The sequence below is a fragment of the Camelus bactrianus genome, chromosome 7 (assembly GCF_048773025.1).
Source record: "Camelus bactrianus isolate YW-2024 breed Bactrian camel chromosome 7, ASM4877302v1, whole genome shotgun sequence".
NCBI classification, from domain to species: domain Eukaryota; kingdom Metazoa; phylum Chordata; class Mammalia; order Artiodactyla; family Camelidae; genus Camelus; species Camelus bactrianus.
Window position 1 is genome coordinate 46,497,191 of NC_133545.1, and position 26,165 is coordinate 46,523,355.

General features: G+C 41.8%; 2 protein-coding genes across 5 annotated transcripts in view; one reads left to right on the forward strand and one right to left on the reverse strand.

The window, feature by feature from the left end:
• The window catches only part of TOMM7 (translocase of outer mitochondrial membrane 7), a 287,417-nt gene that overhangs the window by 44,435 nt on the left and 216,817 nt on the right, over nt 1-26,165 (forward strand). The window lies entirely within an intron of this gene.
• Nucleotides 7,675-12,593, reverse strand: IL6 (interleukin 6). Its single transcript, XM_010968610.3, has 5 exons — nt 12,160-12,593; nt 11,806-11,993; nt 10,632-10,745; nt 9,548-9,694; nt 7,675-8,276 (listed from the first exon to the last, which is right to left on the reverse strand). The coding sequence occupies exons 1-5, from the start codon at nt 12,263-12,265 to the stop codon at nt 8,109-8,111; spliced, it is 723 nt and encodes a 240-aa protein (XP_010966912.3). The 5' UTR covers nt 12,266-12,593; the 3' UTR covers nt 7,675-8,108.

The window sequence follows — 26,165 nt, forward strand, 5'->3', positions numbered from 1 at the left end:
GTCACAGAAAGCTAAGTGGAGATCTGAGACTTCCATGTCTGCCAGGCAGTAATGACCTGCCCTCTCTCACTACCCTAGCCCTTGTGGTGTCAGTGAACCATATGGAGAGCCTGGACTTCCACTCCTACCTGATGAAAGGAAGTGGATTTTCTCTTCCCCACTAAGATGATGTCAGAGGGGGCCTAATGGAGAACCAGAACTTTCACCAACACTCAGAGGTAACAAGGCCATCTCTATTCCTCACCATATCAGTGATGGCCAAATGGGAAGCAGTAATGAGGCACTCCTCTCCAGCCAGCATGGTATCTATGGAGACCTAGTGGAGACCCTGGACTCCCACACCTACCTAGTAGTAACAAGAGGCACCTCCCACCCTGGGTGTCAACCAAGGACAGCAGAGGACCTGGACTTCTTTTCCCACTTTATTACTTTGTCTAAAATAAAACTACTTCATGTAAAATGAAACTAAAGATAAAGACAAATTCTTGAAAACAGCTAGAGAGAAATGACATATTGTCTATTACCTATGGGGAAAAACAATTTGAATGACAAGCAGAATTCTCATCAGAAACTGTAGACAATAGAAGGGATTGACACATTTTTCAAGTGCTGAAGGAAAAGAACTGTCAACCCAAAACTCTATATCCAGTGAAAATATCCTTCAGGAATTAAGAGGAAATCAAGACATTCTCAGATGATGGAAAACTAAGAAAATTTGTTGACAGTACACCTATCATAAAAGAATGTCTAAAGGAAGTTATCCAAACAAAACAGAAATGGTAAAACAAGGAATTGTGGAACATCAGGAAGGAAGAAAAAACATGACAAGAGCAAAAAAAAAAAAAAGGTGAATACAATAGACTTTCCTTCTACTGTTGAGTTTTCTAAGTTACATTTGATTGTGGAAGCAAAAATTATAACTTTAGTGTTCTGAATATATGGAGAGAAAATAATTAAGACAATTATATTATAAATGGGGGAAGAGTGTAATGGAATATAAAGAGAGATAAACTTTCTAAACTTCACTTGAACTGGTAAAATGTTGATACCAGTGGACTCTGATAAGTTATGTATATATTACATAATGAATTCATGGAAGAAACACTGAAAGAGTTCTACAAAGAGAAACACTCAAAAACTCTATAAACTCTATAGGTAAATCAAAATGAAATTTGAAGAAATGTTTAAGTAACCCACCAGAAGACAGGGAATAGAAAACAGAGAAACAAAACTACAGAGAGATTAAACATAAAGTGAAATAACAGAATGGCAGGATTAAGGCTTAATATATCAACAATTATATTAAATGTAAATCACTTAAACATACTAATTAAAAGATGGAGATTGGCACAGTGGATTCAAAAAAGTTACCCAGCTATATGTTGTACAAAAAACTCATTTTAAATAGTTTAAATGATATATGTAGGTTAAAAAATAAAAGGATGGAAAAGTATAAGCTATGCAAACCTTAAACAAAAGCAGATTGGCTGTATTAATATCAGATAGACTTGGAGCAAAGAAAATTACCAAGGACAGAGAGGAACATTATATAATGATAAAAGGGTCAATCCACCAAGAAAACATAGTAATCCCAAGTGTGTCTTCACCATGACAGAACTGCAAAATATATGAAGCAAACATAATGGAAGTGAAAGGAAAAATAGATAAATCTGTAATTCTAGTTGGCAACTTCAAAACTCCTCTTTCAACAACAAATAGAACAACTAGAGAGAAAATCATCAAGGATATAGAAAAGCCCAATAGCACCTATTGGTTGGTACCAAGCGAATCTAACTGACATATAAAACACTTCACCTAACAACAATAGAAAACATTCTTTTCAAGAACCCATGGAACATATACCAAGATAGACCATATTCTGGGTCATAAAACAAACCTCAAGAAATTTAAAAGAATTGAAATCATATGTTCTCTGACCACAATAGTATCAAACTAGAAATGGATATCAGAAAGATAACAGATACATCTCCAAACACTGGGAAACCAAACAACATACTTCCAAATAATCCATGAGTCAAAGAAGTCTCAAGAGAAATAAAAAAAATTCATTGAACTGAATGAAAATGAAAATGCAGTATATGAAACTTTGTGGGACAAAGCTAAAGCAGTGCTGAGAGGGAAATTTATAGCATTAATACTTACATTAAAAGGAAGTATATAGATTGTTTGTGTAAGTTCTTCCTGAATGATGATACAAAAGGGCAATGGTTGAGCAATAATTGAGCCTTTGAGATCTTGGGAAACCCTACTCCATGTGAACAATGTCACCAACTGACATGTTTTCTGATTAAAGACCTGGTCATCAAAGGTAGCTATTCTCCTTAGATATTCTGAATCTGTTCTTTTCCTGCTTGATTACTTTGCTTCATGTGTGGTTTTTTATCCTTGGTTAAGAATAAATTGGGAGCTACATTATTTAGAGTATAGGATTAGCTTCTGTAACAAAGATATTGCCAAAAATAGATGAATAAGATAGAAGTATCTGTCATCTAACAATCCATTGATTGTTGGTGGTCCAGAATGATGAGTCTATTCAGCTCCATAAGGTCATTTAGTGATCAAGGTTCCAGTCATCTCTTTGCCCTACTAACCTCTAGGGCAGGGCTGTCCAGTAGAAATTTCTGCAGTGATGAATATGTATTGTATCTGCACTGCCCAATATGATAGTCACTAGCATGTGTGAAATTGGGGAACTTTTTAATTTTATATAATTCAAATGAATTTCAATTTAAAAATAAATTCATACAAGTGACTACTGTGTACCATATTGGATATTGCAGCTATGGACATATTGCTCTGTTCTGCATGATTAAAGCTGATTCACTACAGCATTCCCCCCCATCCCCACCCCTAAAGCACAGAAAGTGAAAGACAATGGAGGGCAAGTAATATCTTTTTAGGCAAGTGAAAGTAAAATTACAACATCAATTTTACTCACGTTTTATTGGTGAAAACTCAGCCACTGTGTTGGGGGTTCCAAACACCACCCTCAGGTTCAGTGATTTACTAGGAGGGCTCCCAGGACTCTCAGTGTATATGAATCATAGAACTCATACTCATGGCTATGATTTATTATAGCAAAAGGATACAAAGCAAACTCAGCAAAGGGAAAAGACACAAGGGGTGGATTTCAGAGAAATTAAGCATGAGCTTCTGATTATCCTCTTCCAGTGGAGTTGCATGGAATACGCTCAATTCTTCCAGCAGTGAGTTGTGGCATGTGTCTACCAGGGACGTTCATTGCAACTCAGTGCCCAAAGTTTTTATTGGGGTACCCTCTGCTTAGTACATATTAAAATTTCAGATTTTCTGAAGGAAACAGGTGGCTTGTATAAACCATATGGTTTGTACAAACAGTTTAGGGACTCTGATCATTTGGAGGAAGGTTTATATCAGTGTAGGGAAATGTTTACCAGTCAAGTTCCCAGATGCCAGCCAAGGGCTATGCTTGTAAGCAGACTTCTCTAAAAACTTTATTCTAAAGCCTTGGGCTTGCTATGTTCTTTTTTCAGCGTAGCCACACCTATTTGCAAAGGAGAATGGGAAATGTAGCCTCCAGATGGTAGCCACATGGCTAATTCAAACACCATTACTGTGGATGAGGTGGAGGGATTTGAAAGGATAACTAGCAGTCTGCTGTGGAATTTACACACTATGACTTTGCACAAGTTGCTTAGACTCTCTGTTCCTTTGGTTAATACATGTGCCTCTAAAATAATACATACATTGAATCATGCTTGGTACACAGTAAGTGCTCAATAACAGATCATTTATTATCACCATTATTATCAGTCTATTCTTAGTCTTATTATTCTATTCATATGGGTCGGTTTATCTCTTCCTTTCTATTCTTAACCCACTGGAAACTCAGAATTTTATTAGGGTGGAGTCTGGACTGCAGTCTTCCTATCAGCTTTCTCTCTTACAGATTTTAAGGCCATTTTCATAGTATAACCTGTGTGTCCTCAAGCCCCTAGCCTTTGGAGATCATCCTTTCCTCTAGCTTCCAAATTATTATAACCAGTACCCTTATCCCAAGCTGACTACAGGAAAGTCAAACTTCTCCCAAACTTTCCTGAGTATTCTTGAGTTTCTTTGTAAAAATTATTATTCTTTATTTTCTTGGTAGGGTCTTATGAGTCCTGATTGTTGCCTGTCACTTCTTGCCTTGACCTCTGGTTTCTCCTTAATCTCTTCTTTGATTCTTCCTGCGTTTTTCAACCTTCCATTGTCCATTTTGCTCAAAAAGGTGAACATGAACCTCCCTTTATTCTTCAGAGCTGGGCTAGCACAAGGCTGCCATAAATTTATTTTATGTTGATGAATAAAGTTCATGGAAGTTTTAAGAGTAAGGGCGAAGATGAATGAAAATTGGATACTAGACACCACAGTGTTTGAAGTTCTTAAGTCATACCTTGTGAGTACTCCTCATCATCTTCTCCTTTTTGCCTCTCACCTCCCTCGTGTCATCTGCCCTGTTGCTGGAACCCACTACAGAAAGCTAGATGTCTTCTAGACCTTCTCTATCATAGCCTGGATCCAAACCTCCTTACCCCACACCACCAGAAAATGCTGAAAATCCCTAAACATTTAAAAAACCAAACCAAACCAACCAACGAAAGTCCCAAATCAAAAACTCTAAGAAAGTTGCTCTTCATCTTTCTGTTATACTAGTGTTTTTATTTAACCCATCCTTTCTGCTCTTTCGTAACTTAGACCCTACTGCTTCAGCTTCAGTTTTACTACTTCCCTCTTGGTGCTTCAGCTATTTAGGTTCCTTCAGTTCCTCCAACATGTTCTCTCCTACCTCTGAGCCTTTGCACATGCTGCGCTCACCACTTGCAACACATTTCCTGCCTCTCCAACTGGCTGAATCCTATACCTTCTTTTAATATAAGCATGATTGTAATTTCTTTTGGGCAGCCTCTCTTGAACTTTAGATTCAATCCTTCCACTGTGTGCTGGCATAGTAGCTGTCTTTTGTTTCCTAGGGCTGCTATAAATAATTACCACAAGCTGTGTGGCTTAAAACCACAAGAATGTATTCTCTCACAGGTCTGGAGGCTAGATACCTGAAATCAAGGTATGAGCAAGGCTGTGCTCTTCCTGAAGACTCTAGGGGAGGATCTTTTCCTGCCTCTTCCTACCTTCTGATGGTTGTCCCTTGGTGATCCTTTGTTTGTAGATGCATCTCCCCAATATCTGCCTCCCTCTTCATGTGGACTTCTCCCCTGTGTGTCTCTTTCTGTCTTTTTTATTCTTATTAGACACCCCCCCCAAATGACCTCTTGATTATCTTGATTACATCTGCAAAGATCTTATGTCCAAGTAAGGTCACATTCACAGGTACCAAGGGTTAGGATTTCAACATGTCTTTTTAGGGGGCACGATTCAACTCATAACTGTAGCCCACATACTTAGCTTACAGCATAGTAAATATTTCTTTAAATTGTTTTCCTTAGATTGTAAACTCCCTGAGAGCAGAGACCTAGTCTGTTTTATTCACCATTAGATCCCCAGGGCGCAACAGAGAATCTGGCACATTGCAGATGTGCAGAGAATATTTGAATAAATGAAAACTCTCAAATCCAAATTCTCTGTGATTTACCCCTCCATTCAACTCCTGCTTCTTCCCCCTCTCAAAACCTGTGTCCTCTAGAATTCCTGTATCTTGGTCAGCAATCACCGGATTGTAGCTCCTAGATGTCTTTTGCTGATGACTGCTACTGCCTTCTCTTCTCTCACCATTATCACCATCCTAATTCATCTCCTCCCTGCAGTACAACGAAGGCCTCTGGATTGTTCCTCCAACATTCTCTTCCAGCCTCTTGCCCATCCATTCCCCACACTGCAACTTGAGTGATCATATCAAAATGTAAATCACATATGTCATTCTACTGCTTAAAATCTGTCAATGTCTTCTCACCACAAATGGGATAAATTCCAAATTTATATGGCTTTTTTAAATTATATTTTTATATTAACATGACTTTATATTGATATGGCTTCTGATGCTGTCAGAGATCTGGTCCCAGCCTCCCTCTGCACCCACTCTCAACTACCCTCCTTCTCCTTCTTTATGCACTGGACATAATGTACATTTCACTGTCTCAACCATAGAGTGCTCTTTGTTGATTCAAACTTTTACACATGCTGTTCCCTCTGGCTGGAATACTCTTCCCACCCATCTTGACCTGGCAAACTCCTACATATATTTTATAACTCAGCCCAAACCTCTCTTCCTCAATTAAGCCTCCATGACTGCCCTCCCCTGGTTCAGTTCAGTCCGCCTGCTATTGGTGCCTAATCACACTTACATTCTTTGTTCTGCACCTGTCTTCCATGCCACAGTGTAAACCACATGAACAAACATGTTTAGCTTGTTCACCTTTGCATCCTAAGCACTACCTGACTTATATGGTGCTCAACACATTTTCGTTTGAAGAATGGATGTGTTGGTTGACTGCTATTTCTCTTCATTCTTTGATCTGGCTGATTTTGGGAAGCTGGTTTGTGATGCATGGTGGCTCTTCTCTTGCTTGACTCCTGTCAGTTCTTGACCCCTGTGGACTTTCCCTTGCTCAACAGAACTCCTCCCTAGAGGAAGACGTCTGTGGTGGTTAGGGTGGGGAGAGCGTTATTAGAAGACAGAACTTTTGTATGGCTGGGGGTGTAAAGGGGAATCTTTACCAAATTCCCAGTGTAGTGTTGCAGTGGGATGGAGGGGCCATGTGCACTTACCCAGACTGCCTCTCTCACCACCAGTCTCAACCAGGTTGAGGGAGAGGGCAGATGAAGAACAGTGCTGATGGGAAAGGAAGTGGAGGCGGATATACATGCACTGACTCCTCACTGCCTCCTGTAGAAGTTCTTAGAATGTTTCTTCCTAAATCTCGCTATTTTTTCTGTAGGATGAAGATACAGAAGTGCACAGTGTTTTCCCCCCTACTCTTTGACCAACAGTGTATGTCCTTAAGAACTGAGGGGTCTTAGGTTTGATCATCTACGTATGGTTTCTTCATTCAGCAGTTGTTTACTGGGGCCTCCTATGTTCAGGTTCTGGGCTGTGGGCTCAGCTTGCAAAGATGAATACAACAGATTCTGCCTTCTTGAGGGACCTACATGTTAGCTGGAAAGAAAAATCCATCAATTTTAAGATGTGATGCAATGTGGTCTGTGTTGTGACAGACAGGCATGTGCAGTGTTTGAGGAACCTAGGACGGGGAGAACTAGTTATTTTTTGGAAGCTTGCATATCGCTGTCTTCTACAGGTGGTTTTGATTGCATCTTTAGGTGTATTCCTTATATTGTCTTGGGATTTTCTACATCATCTCTCAGTTCCCTGGGAGGCAATGGGACATAAAAGTTAAGAAGAGTAGGGGCTCTAGAGGCAGGTAGACCTGGACTTCAAATCTGGAAGGTACCTTACCTTCCGGCTGGGTGAATTAGGGAATCATGTACTCTCCCACATCCAGTAAAAAGTGTGTAAGCTCCAGGATGAAATGTGATGGATGCAACACATTTAGCTTGGTGCCTGGCATGCAATAGGTGCTCAGTTATATCTTTCTCCAAGTGATCGCAGCTCGTTTTTTGGTGGTGGTGATGGTGTTGGAAACTCGTTTATATGAAACTTCACAGGATACACACGGATGCTTAGTTGCTAATTTTTTTTAAAAAGGCGTTTATTGATATAAAAACAACTTAAACATTATATAAATACAATATAAATATTTCTTTTAAAAATACATATAAGTTAGCAATTTATTTGAGGTAAGCCTACACATTCAAAGAAATGATCCAGCTCTGAGCCAAGGACATTCAAGCCGTGTAGCCATTTTATGTTACTTTTTCAAAACAAATACATAAAATATTTCAAGTGGTACTTCATAAAAATATAAATATCACGTATATAAATTAACTCAATATCACATATTTAAATATCAATAAATTAAAAATAATTAAAATAGTGTCCTAATGCTCATACTTTTAGTTCTTCACAGAGAACAACATAAGTTATGTGCCCAGTGGACAGGTTTCTGACCAGAGAAGGGAACGCCCATGAACTGCAATGATCTTAGGTGTCCTGGCTACATTATCCGAACAGCCCTCAGGCTGAATTGCAGGAAATCCTCGAGGCTTCGCAGGATGAGGATCATTTTTGTATTCTTCATCCACTGGTTCTCGGTCTGCAGTTTATTCAGCAGGCTGGAGCCTGTGATTGGGTTAGGGGTGCTTACTTCTTCTGGTTGCTTTACCTGGAGGAAAAGAAAACAAAAATAATTTTTTAACTATCAGACAAATCCTTTGAAGTGGAAGGATGCTCTGGTCTGCAGGGAGATGTTCAAACTGGGGGTGAAGGAGTGAATTGGGGCCACCTGCTGTGACTCCCCCAGACAGGGCCAGGTGCCTCTCCTCTGAGCCCACCCAACATGGAGCCCTCTCACAGCAACCGAGCTCTAATCATTCCTTTGCTGTCTGTCTCTGTTAAACCATAAGCATCTCATGGGCAGCCATAGTATCTTACTTGTCTTCTGTTATGCCTGGCACATAGTTGGAATTCAATCGATAAATGAAGAAGTTTTAGTTAGAGGCATTCTAATGGGTTCTTCAGGGCTCTCTAACCCTAATACTTTTCTCTGGTTTCACTCTCACCCATCCATTGTGTATCTATTAAGAATCCTCTGCTCTGATGGTGTAAGGAGGACTGGGAAACATCTTTCTATAGACCCGCTGACATGGGGCTAAGTAATTGTGAAAGGCCTTGCACCTCCGTGTGATCCTGCAGCAGTACCGCCTCCGCATCACTGGGAGCTTGTTAGAAATGTGGGTCTCAGGTCTCACCCCAGACCTGCTGAATCAGACTCCACACTGTAACAGGATCCCTCAGGGGAACTCCTGTGCACGTTAAATGGAAGAAGCCCTGGTTTAAGGCAAACAGCTAGGAAAGGCAGGGGCAGGATTAGCACCCATGTGCTTGCTTCTCCATCCAGGGCCCTTCTCTTTGCTCTTCGGCTCATCCACACACTGTGCCATCAAGCCTCCATCACGTGGCATTTGAATGACTAGCTGGTAGTGACCAGAGCCCTTGGTACCTGCTCTTCCAGGCTTTAGCCATTTCTCTGCATTAACTCTTCCAGCAAAAGAGTAAGGGAAAGAAGCTGAAATTACCATAATAACAAGCATGTCATTTGGCAATATTAAAATAATTTTTGTGGTCTCTGTTTTTTGTTATTATGGATCACAGAGCAGGATTGGAATGGCTTCCTTCTGCCTGTACAGATACATTTTTTTTCTTATTTCTTAAGTTTTTAGAAGTTGATGTTAAAAATCCACTTCGTTTAAAAGAGTTTTAAATATAGTTGATGTCTTGCAGAAGAGATGAAGAAAAAAAATAGTTTTAAATGTCAGGAAACATTTCTCAGATCCTTTCCTTTGCATGCGGCCATCTCTTCTGAATTGGCTTTGCACTCCTGTGTTGTCTAGGCTGCCTTCTTTGAGCCTAATGAGAGGACGAGGAGACACTCACTTTTTGCCTCAGGAGCTGGATCAGTGCTTTGGTACTGATTTGCACAGCCTCAGTGTTTCCCTTATCACCCTCATAATAGTTCTGGAGGTAGTCCAGGTATATCTGAAACTCCAGAAGACCAATGGTGATTCTCATCAGGCAGGTCTCCTAAGAGGAAAGATCATGGGAAAATTGGTTACTGCTAGGAAGACATAATCAGTTTTAAAAGTTAAAATTGCTATAATTCAATAACTTCTCCCACTGCTTCTCCAGGGAACTTCAAGAACTTCTTAGGCATCATGTTTCGAGACATCAGACAGCATCTGCTATCCCATTTTAAATATCCGGACAATCAGAGACATCACTTAATTTTATCCAAAGCCCAACAAATGCTAGATCGGGGCAAGGGGTCTTCCTCTGATCCCCTCTTTAATGCTCTTCCTTCTGGCTGCTCTCCTGCCCTTGTCAATGTTGGGCTGAAACCTCCTTTTATGAAATAATCAGAAGTCAGTGCAGGTTATCTCACTGTCGGGAAGGAGAAGGATGTAAAGAATGACCTCAGCAGGAAGGATAGGAGTGGATCCTGCTAAGGGCAGTGAAGGAGGAGAAAGGACCCTGGACCACATTACCCAGGATGAACTGTGACGTTTCCTAACATCTGACAGTTGTGAAAATCCCAACACAGAGGGACTATCTCTGACCATGTCATTCAAAAAGAAGTTGCCTTTACTAACTACTGTATATAAAATAGATAAACAACAAGGTCCTACTGTGTAGCACAGGGGACTATATCTAATATCTTTTAAAAGCCTATAAGGAAAAATATGAAAAGGAATACATATGTACATATATATGTATAGCTGAATCACTCTGCTGTAAACCAGAAACTAACACAACATTGTAAATTGACTATACTTCAATAAAAAAAATAATAAGTTGCCTTTAATAACACTTAAGTTGGCCTCCTCATGAAAATTTACATGATGTTCTTTACATTTATCCCCCTCTTTGTTGCCTGCCTGGTCTATATGTGTACAGACGCTGCATGCAAGAGGCAGAACTTTTGACTAGGGAGTAGCTAGAAGTGAATGTGATGCATTTGTACCTGATTGAACCCAGATTGGAAGCATCCGTCTTTTTCTGTCATTTTCGGAAGGTTCAAGTTGTTTTCTGACAGTGCCTCCTTGCTGTTTTCACACTTGTCATACTTTTCACACATCTGGGAAAGAATATCAGAACTGTTATCATATAAGTGCCCCTAAGACCAACACCACTAGAGGGCTGATTCATGGTCTGTCATAACCGGGAAGTTCTCTAAGAAAAGTGAAGCCACAACCCACTAGCATCCAGGCAAGCAAGGTCTAGTGGAGATGGGCAAATTTGGGTTCAATTCTAGCCTCACCTGTGACTTCAGGCTTGTTGCCTATTCTGAGTCTCAAAGTCCTGTGTCTCTAAATTGAGGATAAGGAGACACTTCCCTTGTAAATTTATTGTGAAGATAAGACATAATTTATATAATGTGCCTGACACATAGTAGGTACTTAATAAATTATAGCAATTTTGATGATAATTGGGTGAATATAATTTGAGCCATAGAATGGCCCAGCTTGCAAATCATCTGGTTCAATTTCATAATTATACAGGTGAAGACCAGAGGTGGTAGGGAATTTGCCCAAGAGCACAAAGCTGGTTTAGCAAAGCCAGAACTAGATTTGGGGCTTCTAATACGTTCTCCTGTATTCTTTCCTTTCTAGCTAACAGAGCCAAACTATCTTACATTTAAGGAGCTGCTTACGACTTTGCCATTTCGGTGGGCTAGCAGGTATGCACCTTATATGCCGGAATGACTTTGGGGAGTCCCTAACCACTGAGCTTATGTAACCTAAAAGTACTGTGTCCTGAGAAGCTGAACAGTAATTTCAGGTGGCACTTTTTAATCCTCCCAAAGTCCAAGGAACACAAAGAAGATTGACAGACCTTATTTTTTGATTGAGGAAAAGGAAATCCTGACCCCCCAGCTCATGCCAAGTACGGAACTGAGAATGGGCCAGGGGTATGGATTCCAGCCCCACTGTATATTTTCCAGGAGGGAAAGGAACCACCTGAGACCAGCAGCAGATAAGAAATTATAGAACACAGCCTGCCCCTTTGGCTTCAAATCTAAACTGCCCCAGAACCCAGCAAAGCCCTCCCAATGCAGAAGCTTCCCTGTCCACAGCCAAGGCAAGGAGATGAACACCCAAGCTGGCCCTACATCACCCTCAGGCGAGCCTACCCACCTCCTTTCTCATTGCAGAGATTCTGCCGAGGATGTACTTAATGAGTTCTTCAGATTTGTCTGGAGAGGTGAATGGTCTGTTTGAGGTGGTACCATCTTTGAAATCTTCTCCCAGGGGTACCGGGGTAGGGAAAGCAGTAGCCATCACCAGGAGCAGCCCCAGGGAGAAGGCAACTGGACTGAAGGCGCCTGTGCCGGAGGGAAGGGAGAGCAGCCAGTGAGCAGACTGCACCGCTGGGGGAGCTGTGCTTCTGGCTGCTGGCCGCCCGCCAGCCCTCGCAGCGGATACACACCCCCTCCCTCGCTCAGGCTCGGCTGCTAGGCAGTTCCAGGGCTAGGGATTTCCTTCACTTACTTGTGGAGAGCGAGTTCATAGCTGAGTTCCTGGAGGGCAGATGGAGCTCTCTTTCGTTCCTGGTGGGCTCGAGGGCAGACTGAGCCTCAGGCATCCCCAGTCTCATATTTATTGGGGGTTGAGATTCTAATATTGAGACTCATGGGAAAATCCCACATTTGATAAATCTTTGTTGGAGGGTGGGGGTGGGGCCAGAGCGGGTGGGGCTGATTGGAAACCTTATTAAGATTGTGCAATGTGACGTCCTTTAGCATCACAGGAATCACAACCAGGGGGAAAAGGGCCGCTTAGGTCATTACCAAGGCTATAGCCCTCAGAAGCGGGATCACTCTTCCTTTACTTTCTGTTTTTTCTTTTTTTCCCCTCTCTCTCTCTCTTTTTTTTCCTTTTTCCTTTTTTTTTTTTTTTTTTTTTTTTTTTTTTTTTTTTAGTGACTCAGCACACTGGCATGTCTTGAGGAGAGTAAAGCTGAAATCATGCACGAAGTTTTACAGGGGTAGAGGGTGGGGAAAAGCTAAGGCTGATATGATTTAAAAAACCCTTTAATTACCAGATTAGCAAGCTAGGATTTAGTATTCCAGTTTACTCATATTTGTAAAAAACCCAAGATGTTCTGACCTGAGTTTCCTCAGACTGCCCCACAGCCCACCAGCCTGGGGTTCCAAATAAGATACTAGGAGCCATCCGCAGTACTTTTCTGGCTCTGGTGGTGACCAGCTGTTGCAGAACCGCCTGTCTGCCCCCACAGCTTGTGCAGTTATCTCTAGGAGTCTCCAGGTGCAGAGTGAGTACACACATAAATGACTCCTTTGTGCCACCACGTGGCATCTGCCAGTTTCCTCCTCATCTGCTTCAGCCCACTTTGCCCAGGTCAGTGACAGCCCTGCTCACTCCCTTGTGGCCTTCATCATCCCGGTGAAGACTTTGATCTCTGTGCCAAAGGGGTTGTCTTGTGTTGCTGGTGCTGTCCTCACCACTGGCAATGTGGTGATCCTGCTCCCACTGGGGAGCCCTGAGGACCTTGGGCAGGTTCTGGGTCTGTGGGAGCCCTCAATTTACTGCCACACACTGGGTTCAGGGCAGAAGTGGGGAGAATACTACTCACCTCTTTGGTGGGATGTCAAAGGAGGACCTTGTGGCATTTCCTAGAGCTTGTGTTCATAGCTCACTCCTGCTGTACGACTTGATTTGAGTCCAGAGGCAGCTGAGAAGGAATATACTGATAGAACAGGGCTCTAGGTTCAGAATCACGCTTCCCCTCCAATGCCCCAGCTTCCTTACTGGGTTGAGCTTGTACAGTCTCGCTAGGCTCTTACAATGATATCACTTGCAGGAGGGTCCTTGGTTTCATGCAAATGGGCTCTATACCAGGCTGCCCCACCAGTCTCCCAGAACACCCAGAAAGCTCAGAAGATTGGTTCCAGGCTGAAACTAGGACCCTTGTAGGTTACCAAAAGAAAAAAAAAACCCAAGATTGTTTTTATTTACAAAACACAGTGTTAACATCACAATCAGCTTCTTTGCTTTGCAAAGAGGATCTTGTCAGGATTGCTAAAACAAAGACCTCTGCTGGAGTATTTAAAATATGAATCGATTTACTCAAGTTTTGTTTTGCGCACAACATTTCAGACCCGCCTGTTGGGGAAAGTGAGGTCATCCATTCTTTCACTGACTTTCTAAACAGAAAGGCAGGTCCTGCGGTGGTAGAGTGGTAGTGGGGGTTTTGAGTTTGAAAACGGAAAATGGGAGAGAGTGGCTGAATGGTTTCACTTTTAGGTGCTCTTGGTTCTCGAGCAACTCAGATACTCCTAGCCAAGTCTCCTGCACTGAATGAAGCCACCTTGCTTGGCTCCCCTGCGATGATTGCGATAGGACTTTGTAACGTTGGACTGCTTCTTCTCACATTTCTATTTTTTAGAAAATATGACTCAGTAAATTTCAAATACTTAGTGACACAACAACATACAGATTTTTCTTTTTAATTAAAAGTTTTTAAAATAGGAAGTACATGTGCACGAAAAAAAAAAGTTCAAACAGAACATCAGGGCATATAGGGAAACGTAAGTCTCCTTCCAGGGGGAGAGTGTAGCTCAGTGGTAGAGTGCATGCCTAGCATACACCATGTCCTGGGTTCAATCCCTAGTACCTCCATTAAAGATAAATAAAAATTTAAAAAACCTGATTACTCCCCCCCCCCCCAAAAAAAGGAAAAAAAGTCGGTCTCCTCACTTTCTAGCTCCTCTCCCCAGAAGTAGCCCCTGATCCACAGGGTTTTTAGCTAAATCCTCTGCTACCCTAATCTGGGTAAGATTTTATTGTAAGGCTTTCTTGGCTACCTGGGTACTCACCTCTGTATTTACATTATTGGTTTGTATATTTTGTACATATACACACACTCATATGCAAATAGCCATACAATATAATTTCCCATTGTCTGGATGCCATCTAGGCAATTCTCTATGGGCAGGCACATGGGAGAGCACAGGCTCTTGTGTTCACACAGCTTGGGTTTAGAGCCCAGCTCTGCCACTTGCTGTTTGACCCTGGCTAAGTTACCTCAAGGATCTGTGCTGTTGGTTGCTCATCTATAAAATTGAGATAATAACAGTTCTTCCCCGATCACTGTGGTGAAGAACAAAGGAGATGAAGTGTGAAAAAATCCCTGGAGCATAGTAATCCTGCAATTAACACTTGCTTCTTGTAACATTCCTTGGCTCAGGGTCTCTGCCTTGAAGAACTCTTCCAGCTCAGCTGTCAGTAAGTCCACGTGGTGTCTTGCCTATAAGGGAGCTCTGCATGAGCCAGACCACTGGGGCAGTGGTCAGGTGGTCTTCCAGGCATTTTCACTCTGAAGAAATGAGACTCTGTGGTTTGTTGAAAGTAAGTGGGAGATGAAGAAAAAAAGGTCATTCCCTTTCTTTTGGAGAACCTTAAAATCCCCAAACCTGGTCTGTCAGTTTAGATAATGAGCCCAGCTTGTCTTGTTCCTACACTGTTCTCAAGACTTTCTGCTAAGTGTTTTTATGACAGAAGCTTGCAGCCTTCCCTGTCCATGGTCATCATCATTATTCACAATCTTTAAAGTGGCCCTTGAGGGTGAGGGGACCTGAGACAATCCCAGGTCTTGTGCTTCTGGCTGCCAAAAAAGGGCAAACTGTGTAGGGGTGGGAATGCATGCATGTGGGGAGGTTGGAGGCCGCTGTCTGCCCCGTTGCATGTTGCTAGCTTCTAGAGTCTTTATTAGTTTAGTATCATGGTCTTGGGCTGGCATTTATGAGAGAAAAGGTCTCTTCTTTGCTCAAAAGCATTAATGCAACATCTGTAACTCCACCATGATAGCTTTCTTCTTTTGGATCTTAACGGATTTTCCTCTTGGAGAGTTCATCCCTCATATTTTAACATGTACAAATGACCAGGAAAGGCCATGCTGTCAGCATTTATTAACTAATAACCTCACCTGCTGGATTGCACCATCAGTGATTTGAAGTGACTGCCAGCTGAGACCGAGAGGACTGACAAATGGGAATATCTGGGGAGAAAGAAGGGAAACCAAGGTAGCTTTGCTTCCTTTACCCTTATCTAGGGCTGGCCAGTCCCGTCTGTGCCCCTTAGAATTACTGCCCATGATTTCTCTCCTACATGTTGGTGGAGTCCAGTTCAGAAAGTCCATCAGTACATTTGAGGTGATGGGGAAAAAGTTACTTCCATTTGGTCCTAAGCCCTCAGGAGAAAAGGTGTCGTCCACATCTCAAAGGTTAAAATGTGGTGCTGCACTCTGTCTTTATTCCGGTGGGTAGAGGGTTAGGTTGGTTCTTTGATTTAGCGGGAGGGAGTGTCCCAAGAAAAAGAGAAGTCACCGGGTGCTAGGGAACTTGCAGTTGCTGTCAGAATGTAGTTTCACTTGTCACTAAGTTATAAGAAGTCTGTAAACTGAAACAGTGGGTTATTTAACAGCTTCTTCCGTGGTTGAGTCCCACTGAGCAGATACTAGGCCTGTAAGGCTCTGGGAAATGTCTTTGCTTGGGGAAAAGTGGTGGTATTACTTGGAGAGAGACCACTAGAGACACGTGGTATGTCTACTTGGAAAGGGCTGGCTGGTCTGGGGGGCAGCCAGGCCTGAGACGAACACTCTGGGCAGTCCCCAGCCTGATCCAGTCTCTGTCCTGGCCCTCACAACCTCAGCTCTGATGTCCTGTTGCAGCCCCTAGAGACTTCATGGTCTGGTCTCAGCTTTTCAGAGGGCAAAGCTGTGCTGGGGCTGGGTCTAGCTCTCCCTCTGTTAGGGAAGGGGCACTTCTGCCCTGCTGGGTTTCTGATCCAAAACTATGCAGGGAGGTCATCTGTTCTGTGCCCTCGTTGTTTTGCTATGTGCTGAGTTACCTTCCCCTGCTGAACTGGAAAATCCCAGGCATCTTGGGAGGGAAGCGGCCTCTCCAGGGGCAACAATGTAGACTCCCCCTGCCTTGGGGATCACCCCTCTCCCCGCGTCCCTTTTCCTCTGGTCTCCAGGCCTGGAAGAGAGTGCCCAGATCTCCAGATGTTAATAAGCCAGCTACACTGAAGCTGGTTTGGTGATGAGATCTTGCTTTGCTGATCCTGAAGTAGCCCCACTGCCCCCAGGGCTGGAGAGGTCCCTTAAGCTGTTTCAATGCTTTATCTCTTTTCCATCTGTGGGGTAGGCCTTCTATGTTGGTGGCTGCTGGTTCTGCTTTACAATTAAGAAACTTCAACTCCTCAGTGAGAAGCACTGAGTTAATTTATTCTCACAAGTCATTTGAACATGTTTGGTTTCTCTAAAGGTCTCAGTTCTCTTGAGTTCGGTGTCATAGGCAGAAACTAAGCATGCAAAAGCATTGGCTGGTTCCTTCCACTCTTTTGCCTCAAAATTAAGGTACTAATAACCCTTTTGAAAGCATCATACGTAATGATTAAGACCGGGGGATTCTGCTGGCCTGGCTATGATGTATTTTACCTCTCTTCCCTGCCCTTTTGGCTACTTAGTTGCTAAGAAGAGAATGCTTTTGTCTGTCTGAACTATGCCTCATGTGTGTTCTCATTAGGAAGCTGAGTCCATGAAGGTAGGGAAGGTCTCTCTGGTCTTCATGGTGGAATAATTTCCATGATATGCCTTGGACATGTTGAGCGCTCTGTAACTGAGGCATTGGGGTTTATTATCCCTGAAGGAAGTCCCACCTGGCTTGATTAAAAATATTGCAGAAGAATTCAGATCCAGGTAAGCAGATCGAAGAATCATAGGTAATTTCTTCAAGCTATTAGTTCTATGAACTTTTGTATGGGTGTGGGTATATGTAGTGCAGTCCTTGACCTACAGGCCACTGCCACAGCTCCAAGGGTGCTGCCTTCTCTGTGTAAGGTGGCTTCAGAGGCCCGGGTACCCAGGAAGCTGGGCTGGTGGTCTGCTGTCACTTTGGTCTGCCAGGCCTGTAGCTCCCACTGTGCTATGGGACGTCCACAGTGGTCTGTGTCTGAGCAGAAGTGTTATGTCCCCCAAGGGCTCTGTGGGTTAATGGCCCTATAGCTCCACTCTGGAGGCCATGTTTCTTATGTGCTCCTTTTTGTGGGTGAGAGATAGTGACAGGAGGAAAAGTATGATCTACTATATTAGTTTGCTTGGCAAGTGATCGGGTTGTGTGGAAATGGTGTTCTCCACTCTGGCATTTGAAATTGTCTTTTGGTGATACTTTTCTTGGGAGGTGATGAACTTTTAGAAGGAGAGACAGCATTCCCAAAGGTTTGTTTGGAGCCTTGGTGCTTAAGCAATTGCTGCTTGCTGCCTCAGATTCTCTTGTCCTAGGACAATCAACAGAGAGGCTATGATACATACTCCTTTCTCCATGTTAAGTTCGTTCACTGTGGCCCTGGACGACATCAAGTATGGAGTCTGGGGCAGGTTAGGTATCAGAGAAGATTTAGGTTCTGTGTTTTTTTCCATCTGATATTGTGGGGCCACTCTGTTGGTAAGGCTTGTAAAGACCCCTCCAGCCTTCTTGTCTTAGATTGCAGGATTCAGAAGGAGGTTAGGGCTTTTTGCTGCCAGCAAAAATCTTCTGGCCAACTGGAGGATTTGGGGCAAAGCAGTCTTCTATCTCAGAGGTTCCATTAGGGAGATGTTTTCTAAGTTCGCTCCTCACTCCAGCATTCTGTGATTCTGTGGGTCTTTCATTAGCAACAATTCTGAATTCATAATAATCTAGAGCCTACTCTTAATGGAACTGTAGGAGTGGGAGACTCTAAGAAATAGTTCTTGAATATCCAGAAAGTCTGATGCTGTCTTCTAGTTCACACCCAAAGACCTGCTGTAGCTAGTTGGGGTGCTGCCCATTTTGACACACCCTGGATCTTGGTGGCCTCAGGCAGACTAAACTGATGTGGAAGATGCCAAAGCCCAGACATATCAATGCAAGGAGGTAGCAGATTTCTTAGTTATCATACAAGTAGAAACAGATCAGTGTTCAAAATTTTAATTGTTTTTAACTTAAAAAAAGAATTGCATGAGTAATACATGTTCAATGAAGAAAATAGAGATAAGCGGAAAAAATTGCAAAATAATCTTATCATTCAGTGTTAATCAGTGCTGTCATTATGCTGTAATCATTCTTGACATTTTTCTATGTAACGATACATCTATAAATGTATGGGAAATAGAAAAATACCATATGTAGTGTTTTATAACCTGCTTTTCTTTCTTTATACTGCTTTGTATGCATAATGAACGTTCTGGGTAATTCTCTGAGTAGAGATGATATAAATCATGGCTATAGCTCTACCAACAAGTCTGAGCCGAGAAGGAAAATATCCAGTGAGGTTTACTGATGACTGCTGCACACTATTCACTGCACAAGGCACTGGAGAAAGAGTTCATATCTTAACGGGGATAAGATGCATTTAAGACATTCACTGAGTTTCCCAGGGGTTTAACTCATCTCTTGTTTGTGGAGTAGCGCAATCTCTAAATCAGTAAGTCTTGCTGATTGTTTGGCATCGTGAAAGTGAAATTTGCAGTACAACTGACACTTGCTTTTTCAGCTGGTTCTAGTAACCTGACATAGCCCAGCTCAGCTGGTTCTTGCATAGGGCATTGGTAATTCATTGCTCTTGGTGTCAGGGTGCACGGGGAGTTGTCACAGGCGATAGCGTCACCATCTCTTCTCGCCTTGTGTGGCTCATTTCCCCTAGCACTGGATACAGTGAGAGAATTAGACACAGCAAAGCAGCAGTCCATGGGCTTAGGAATTTCTGCTTTGTCACTGTCCCAAAGCAACCAGAGCTGATGAATCAATAGTGCAGCTTTGGGGCACTTAGTGGACAGGATGAGGAAAGCCCTGAAGCATTCTTAGGGTCCCTGAAGATTGCTGCTTGGGTCATAAGCTTTGCTCTGAGCTACCAGAATCACAAGGAATCACTTCTCCTACTGTTATTTTTGGCATTACATCTTATTGTACTACATCCTTTTGATTCATCTCCGCTAGTTCTGTTGCATATTTCTAGGACATTGTGTTAGGAAAACAAACAGTGCCATTAAATCCAACCCCTGCCTCCCTCTAATAGAACCCGCCTGATGACAGGAACCTGTTGATACTTGACTATGTCAGCCAAACTTCAGAACATTGAGTAAAACATAAAATTCCCTGACAGAAACTTGGTTCCATTACATGGCACAGCTCCCAGGCAGACCACATTAGGCTCTGCGCTACAGTATTTTTTTTCCCCTCTCCAAAGGATGTAAGTCTTTTTTTTCCTAACAGTTCCAATGCAGGGTAGAATGACATCTTGCGGATGCCATGACGTCTCTCTGTTCTGAACTCCATGAGACTCAGACTCTGACTGGATCCTCCAGGAAGCCTTTGCTGACCCATTTCCAGGAACAATGAGGTTCTCCTCTGAGTTCTCCTGAGGTGTCGTGTGCTGTACTAATCAGTTTCCAGGCAGTGTCCTAGTGGCACAGGCTCTGGAGCCAAACTGCCTGGGTTCAAATTCCTGTTCTGGAATCTACAAGCTGTGGTCAACTGGGAAGTAATTGAACTGTCAGGCTTCATTTTTTTCCTAATTTGTAAAGTTGAGGATGGTAATTGTACCTTATGTCATACAGTTGTTGGAACCAATGTAAAATGCTTAGCACCCTGCCTGGCACATTGGAGGAGCCCAGTAAACAGTAATATTGCTCCCTCTGCTATTGACTGAGAATTTCTTGAGGACACCATCTTTCAATGTCAATGAATAGCACAGCTTTAAGCATTAGGTGCTCAGGGCTGATCAGTGAATGAAAGGTGACATTTCCTTTCAACTGATTTGTTGAAAATAATCACCGAGAATTTAGAAATAAAAAATAGTTTAATTCACAAAATTTTCTTTATATGTGTGCTTTTTAAAAGTCATTTAAAATATTAAACTCTCTTGACTTTTAAATTAGAAACGACTTTACTTTATCCAACAAGTTAAAAATATATATGGATATATATTTATTCCTTATTGTAGGCAGTACGGTTTACTAAAAGAAGCATGGATTTCAGACAGACTTGGTTTAAATCCCAGCCCCAACATTTGCTGTTCATATGGCTTAGGCTAAATTCTGCAGTCCCCTTTGCCTGAGTTTCCTCATTTGTGAAATGCAGCGAAACAACTCCTCTGGGGGTGGTTGTAAGAATTAAATGAAATCACACCCATAAAGCACAGTTTTTGGTATATACTCAATTGTCATCAGATGCTAATTTTTTTTTAAGTTGTATTAAACAGAGGTGGGGTAAGGGAAAGAAGGGAAGAGAAAGGGAATAGAGAGAAAAGGAGGAAGGTAGACAAAACATGAAGAAGAAAGTGAAAAAATCCAAAATCAGGCCACTGGAAAATAAAGACAAAGTCGTTTACATATTTCATTTTGTTTTAAAATATTATATTTTTGCTTTTTGTGTGTGTGTGTGTGTAGCCATAGCATGAAATTCAAAAGTTACCAAAGGGTACTCAGTAAAAAAGAAGTCACTTCCACACCACCTGAGCCAACTAGTTTACTCTTTGGGGACAACTACTTCTACTATTTTATTTTTATTTTTTCTCTTGTGATTCCTTCTAGAAATACTCCATACACTGATAAACAAAATGTTTATATTGCCCATGATTTAATTTTATTCTTCTGCATGAGTGGTAGTGCACTGATTACAGTGTTTCATACCTTGCTTTCTTTATTGAATGTGTTTTAGCAAACATTCCTTTGCAGGAGATACAGGGCTGCCTCCTTCCTCTTAACCCTTGTATTCCATTTATTAGCCAGTTCCCCATTGATGGAATTTTAGGTTGTTTCCAATCTTTTGTTATTACAAATAAAACTACAGTGAATAATTTTGTGCATGTGTGATTTCACACATGTGAGTGTATCAGTGGGATAGTTTCCTAGAAATAGAGATGGTTACTCAAAGGATATGGGCAGTTTTGATAGAAACAGATGGAGCTTGTACTCATTTAACACTCTCTCCAGCAAGGTGTGGAAACACCTGTTTCTCATACTCTTGTCAGCGATGATGCTGTCAGTCTTGATCTTTGCCAGGCTGTTGAGGGAAAAACACATCAGTGTAGTTTTCATTTGCATCTCTCTTATTATAAGATGGACCATCAGGCAAGATATTTGAGAACCATCTTTACTTCATTTTCCAAGAACTCTATGTTCATATCCTTTGTTTGATTTTCCATTGATTTTTTTTTATCATTTTCATATTGATTTGAAGGAGCTCTTGCTATATACTCCAACAGGTACACTTTTGTTCTTCATGTGTATTTTTTTTAATATTAAAAAAAATTTTAGGGGGGAGGCAATTAGGTTTACTTATTTATTTATTTATTTGTTTATTTATAGGAGGTACTGGGGATTGAACACTGGACCTTGTACATGCTAAACATGCACTCTACCAGTTGAGCTGTGCCCTCCCCCCCTCTTCATGTGTATTTGTAGTTTATCATTCATCTTTCTATTTGTTTATAGTGCTTTTTCTTGCCAGGTAGAAAATTTAGATTTATATAAAGCAAACTTTATATCCTTTCTTTCATAGCTTCTGAATTTTGTGACATGCTTAACAAGGTTTAGTGTAAGCTGATTTCATAAGAATATTCTTCTAAATTTTTCTCAAATATCTTTAAATAATAAGTTTTCAAAGTATTGAGCCAACACAGACTATGCTTGTCACATGACAAGATGAACTCTTCTTGTCCACACCCTGATGTGTAAATACAAATACACAGGAAAATTGTAGGTCTCTCTGGAAGGTAAAATAAGTGGTACTTTTCCCCCCGTCTTTGTACTTTGTTTTCCAGGTTTTATGCATTGACCATGTATTGCTTTGATAGTCAAAAAGATATTACTTAAATGACAATTTACTTTTACCTCCTTTAAACTTCATTTAAGATACCCCTTGGTCTCCACATCTTTCAAAATGCTAGTGATGCTGCCCGCTTTGCTTTGGAAACAGTCTGTCTGGCTTCCCCCCTGACAGCTTTGGCCCCATCAGGTGACTTCCTTGTCACTAAATGCAATGGAAGCACTTTAGTTCTAATCTTACTCTCCCATTGGCGTATCTGAATCTCCTTGCCATGCCTTCCTACTTGGTCTTATTGCCACCTCTCTCTCCACTGTTCCTCACTCCTTTCTTGTGGTTGCTTCTCAGTCAGTTGGCCAAGTTGATCCCCAAGATTGGTAACATTTGGGAGGGCTCCCTGTGCACCAGGTACTCTAAGTACTTTGCATATATTGTCTCCTTTAGTCCTCTTCACAGTTTTCTAAGAGAACTATGATTATCAACTATATTTTTCAGACCAGAAAATGAAGAATTAGAAAAGTGAAGTAGCAAATCAAAGCGAGCCCAGCTAGAAAAAGGGTAGAGCCAAGACTGGGACCCAGGGACTCTTTGTTCTAAACTGTGTCTCTGATGCACACACTAAACTGGCCCAAGGTACTCTTCTCTGCGCCTTCTGTGGACCAGCTCATCCTTGTGTGGTGTTACTTATCCTTTCTCTTTTAAACAGATGACTCCCAAGTTTATGTCCATGGCTTCAATCTTCTGCATTCTAGACAGACAGGCTACATATTTTCAGTGTTCAGTGGACATTTTCAGTTACAGCTCCCACACACACCTTAAATTCAGCATGTCAGCATCTCTAAGACTGGGCATCTGGAAAGATGGAGATGTTATTTTTCATAGTGCCTGGTGGAAAAGGCTGGCAAATGAGAACGTGAGGGACCTGAACTCAGGTATTCTATATCTGAAGTTGGTAGTTTGCTTTAATTTAGATTCAATTCATCAGCACCCACCAGGTCCTTGGCCTCAGCCCTCAAAAAAATTTCAGTGATTCAGCTTGATTTGCATGTTCTTGGTTTCTTAAGGCCAATAAATCTTTTGGAAGATTGGTCGCCTTTTCCCCACAGCCCAAAGTAATTTGCTTATCCTGATGGGAAGCCTCGTTCATTTCCTAAAAGTGAAGAGGGCTTCCTCTCATTGAGTAATTAGCATTGAAGATTCAGATCCGATTAAATCCCCTGAGGGTCTGGGTCCAGTCTACTGGAATTAGTAATCACAGAGAGCTCAAGGTATGACATTCAATTTAAGAACAATTACATTCCAGTAGGAAGAGGAAACTTCAACCAGAAGAGGTTGTCTTGGTTTTCTGGCTGAAAATTTTTGGTTTTTCTGCCTTTGCAATTGATAACAACCACTACAGTTCCAGTTCTCTAGGATAGTATTTTTCTCTTCATTTCTCTATTAATTAAAAGATAAGTTTTAAAAAGTTATAAAAATTACAGTGTTAATTGTAACCATGGCAAGTGGTCACCCTTGAGGTGATCACTGTTACGAGCTGTCTCACCTCCCACACCCTGCCATGGGCTCACATGAATGGACACAAACAAGGCACCCAAATTACATGTATAAGGTTGAGTTATATATTCGTTTATTTTTTAAAGTAATGAAATCATACAATGCATATTACCTTGTAATTTGTTATTCTCACTTAACTCTGTGTCATGAACACTCCATCCACGTTAGTTAACATAGCTTTTATTCTTTTTAATAGTATGTACTATAGGCGGGAGGATATAGCTCAGTGGTAGAATGCATGCTTAGCATGCATGAGGTCCTGGGTTCAATCCCCAGTACCTCCATTTAAAATAAATAAATAAATAAACAAACAAACAAACCTAATTACCTTGCTACTCCCCCATTTTTTTTTCAAAATGTGCTATAGTATGTTCCATAATTTATTCAACCAGTTTCCTCTTGGTGAACATCTGGGTTGTTTTCAATTTTCTATCTCTATAGGCAAGGCTGCAGGAGACATCCTTATATATACGTTATTACATTATGAAGCATTTATTTCTAAAGAGTCCCAAAAGTAAGATTGCTAAGCCACAGGTTTGGCTAGTTTCTAAAACAGCATTAATGCATGAGCAGAGGAAGGGAAAAGGGAAGTGATGTACTTCTGTCTGGCAGGTAGTACAGTAGGTACTTTCCATAAGTTGTTTAGTTTCATCTTGTTCCTGCCCCAATCCCTCCTCTGTGTAACCACAGATGAGCATGTCACCACTTTGCTAGGAAGCCCTGCATGGTTCCCATCTCCTCTAGGTTAAGACCAAGCGACTAACGTGGCCCACAAGGCCCTCCACACTATGGTATTGTCTACCTCCTCAGTCTGTCTCTTGCTCCCTTCTTGCCTAGCATTCCAGCACCCTCGGACTCTTTGCAGATACCCACCTTGCCAGGCCACTGCAGCCCTCCAGGCCTTTGCTCTACCTTCCTCTCTGTTCTGACAGTTCTTCCTCCCCTCTTCCCCTGGCCCTTCTCTCACTCATCAATTAGCCCTCGGTTTCTGGCTCTTTCAGAATGTGTTTTGCAGGTTGGTTTATGAATTAGTGAAGCTATATCAGACTGTAGTGACTTATCATCCACAGTCTCCATGGCTTAACACAAGTTTACTGTTTGATCAGTCAAAGTTTGCTTCAGGTCTGTGCCATTCTCTTGGGAAGCTCCCCTCAGTGACCTGCTGATGGAGGCTCCACCATCCTATGATTGTACCATCCAGAACACTTGGCTTTTCTGGTTGATGGGGCAGAAGAACAGAGTACTGACAACATCATGTTGGCATTTAAATGTATTGAATGAGATGTGGCCATGTTACTTCCATTCTCAGCCTACTGGCCAGCCCTGTTACACAGCCCTGCCTAGCTACAAGGGAGCATACATGTAATCCTCTCATGGGACTGGAAGGAAGGAGAATTTGACATAGGTGAGCACTAGAAAACTCTACTACAGGTGAGATGTCACCACCCTCTATATGTGTACTGGAATTATTATGTGGTATTAGGATGATGGCTTACGTATATCTCCCCCACTAGAGTGGGCACTTCTGTAGAGTAGAGGACTTTATCTTGTTCATCTTTGTATCCCCAGCATCTAGCACAATGTCTGGCACATAGGAAATGGCCAAGAAGCATTTGCTGAACAAATCCATTCATACAAATCAATAATCTACATTTTATAGATGGGACAATAAAGTTCAGAGTGGTCAATTAACTTACCTATGATCACACAGCTAGGTGGTAGCAAAGCTAGATTCAAACCCAAGTCTGTCAGATTCTAAAACTAATGCTTTTAGAAAAGGTTCTAGTAGTTAAGATTCCCAGGTCTGATTTGGGACAATTAGTAGTTCACCTAGGGGGAGTGAATTTAATCTTGGAGATACAAGAATTCTAATAGCCTCTACCCAGACTCTAACACGGACTTCTAAGAGACTTATCACACCAAGTCTGTGATGTCCAGGGGTGCATCTACCTCTTCTTTGTGTTCTGGGAGCCAGTGTTGAAAAATTAAGCATCCCTTTATGACCCAGGATCTCTCAGGTACATACTTAAAACAAAACAACCGAAACAACACTAGAAAAACCAGTCCCCAGCCAAATCAAAGGACATTTAGGTCACTATCAGAACATTCCTCTATCCTCACTTAATGTATTTG

What these genes read in the sequence shown, in the direction of transcription:
- IL6 (XM_010968610.3), bottom strand. Translation starts at nt 12,265, where the DNA reads ATGAGACTGGGGATGCCTGAGGCTCAGTCTGCCCTCGAGCCCACCAGG. An exon ending in TATGAACTCGCTCTCCACAA is followed by an intron (nt 11,994 to 12,159) that starts GTAAGTGAAGGA and finishes CCTCCGGCACAG; the next exon opens with GCGCCTTCAGTCCAGTTGCC. An exon ending in TCTCTGCAATGAGAAAGGAG is followed by an intron (nt 10,746 to 11,805) that starts GTGGGTAGGCTC and finishes ATTCTTTCCCAG; the next exon opens with ATGTGTGAAAAGTATGACAA.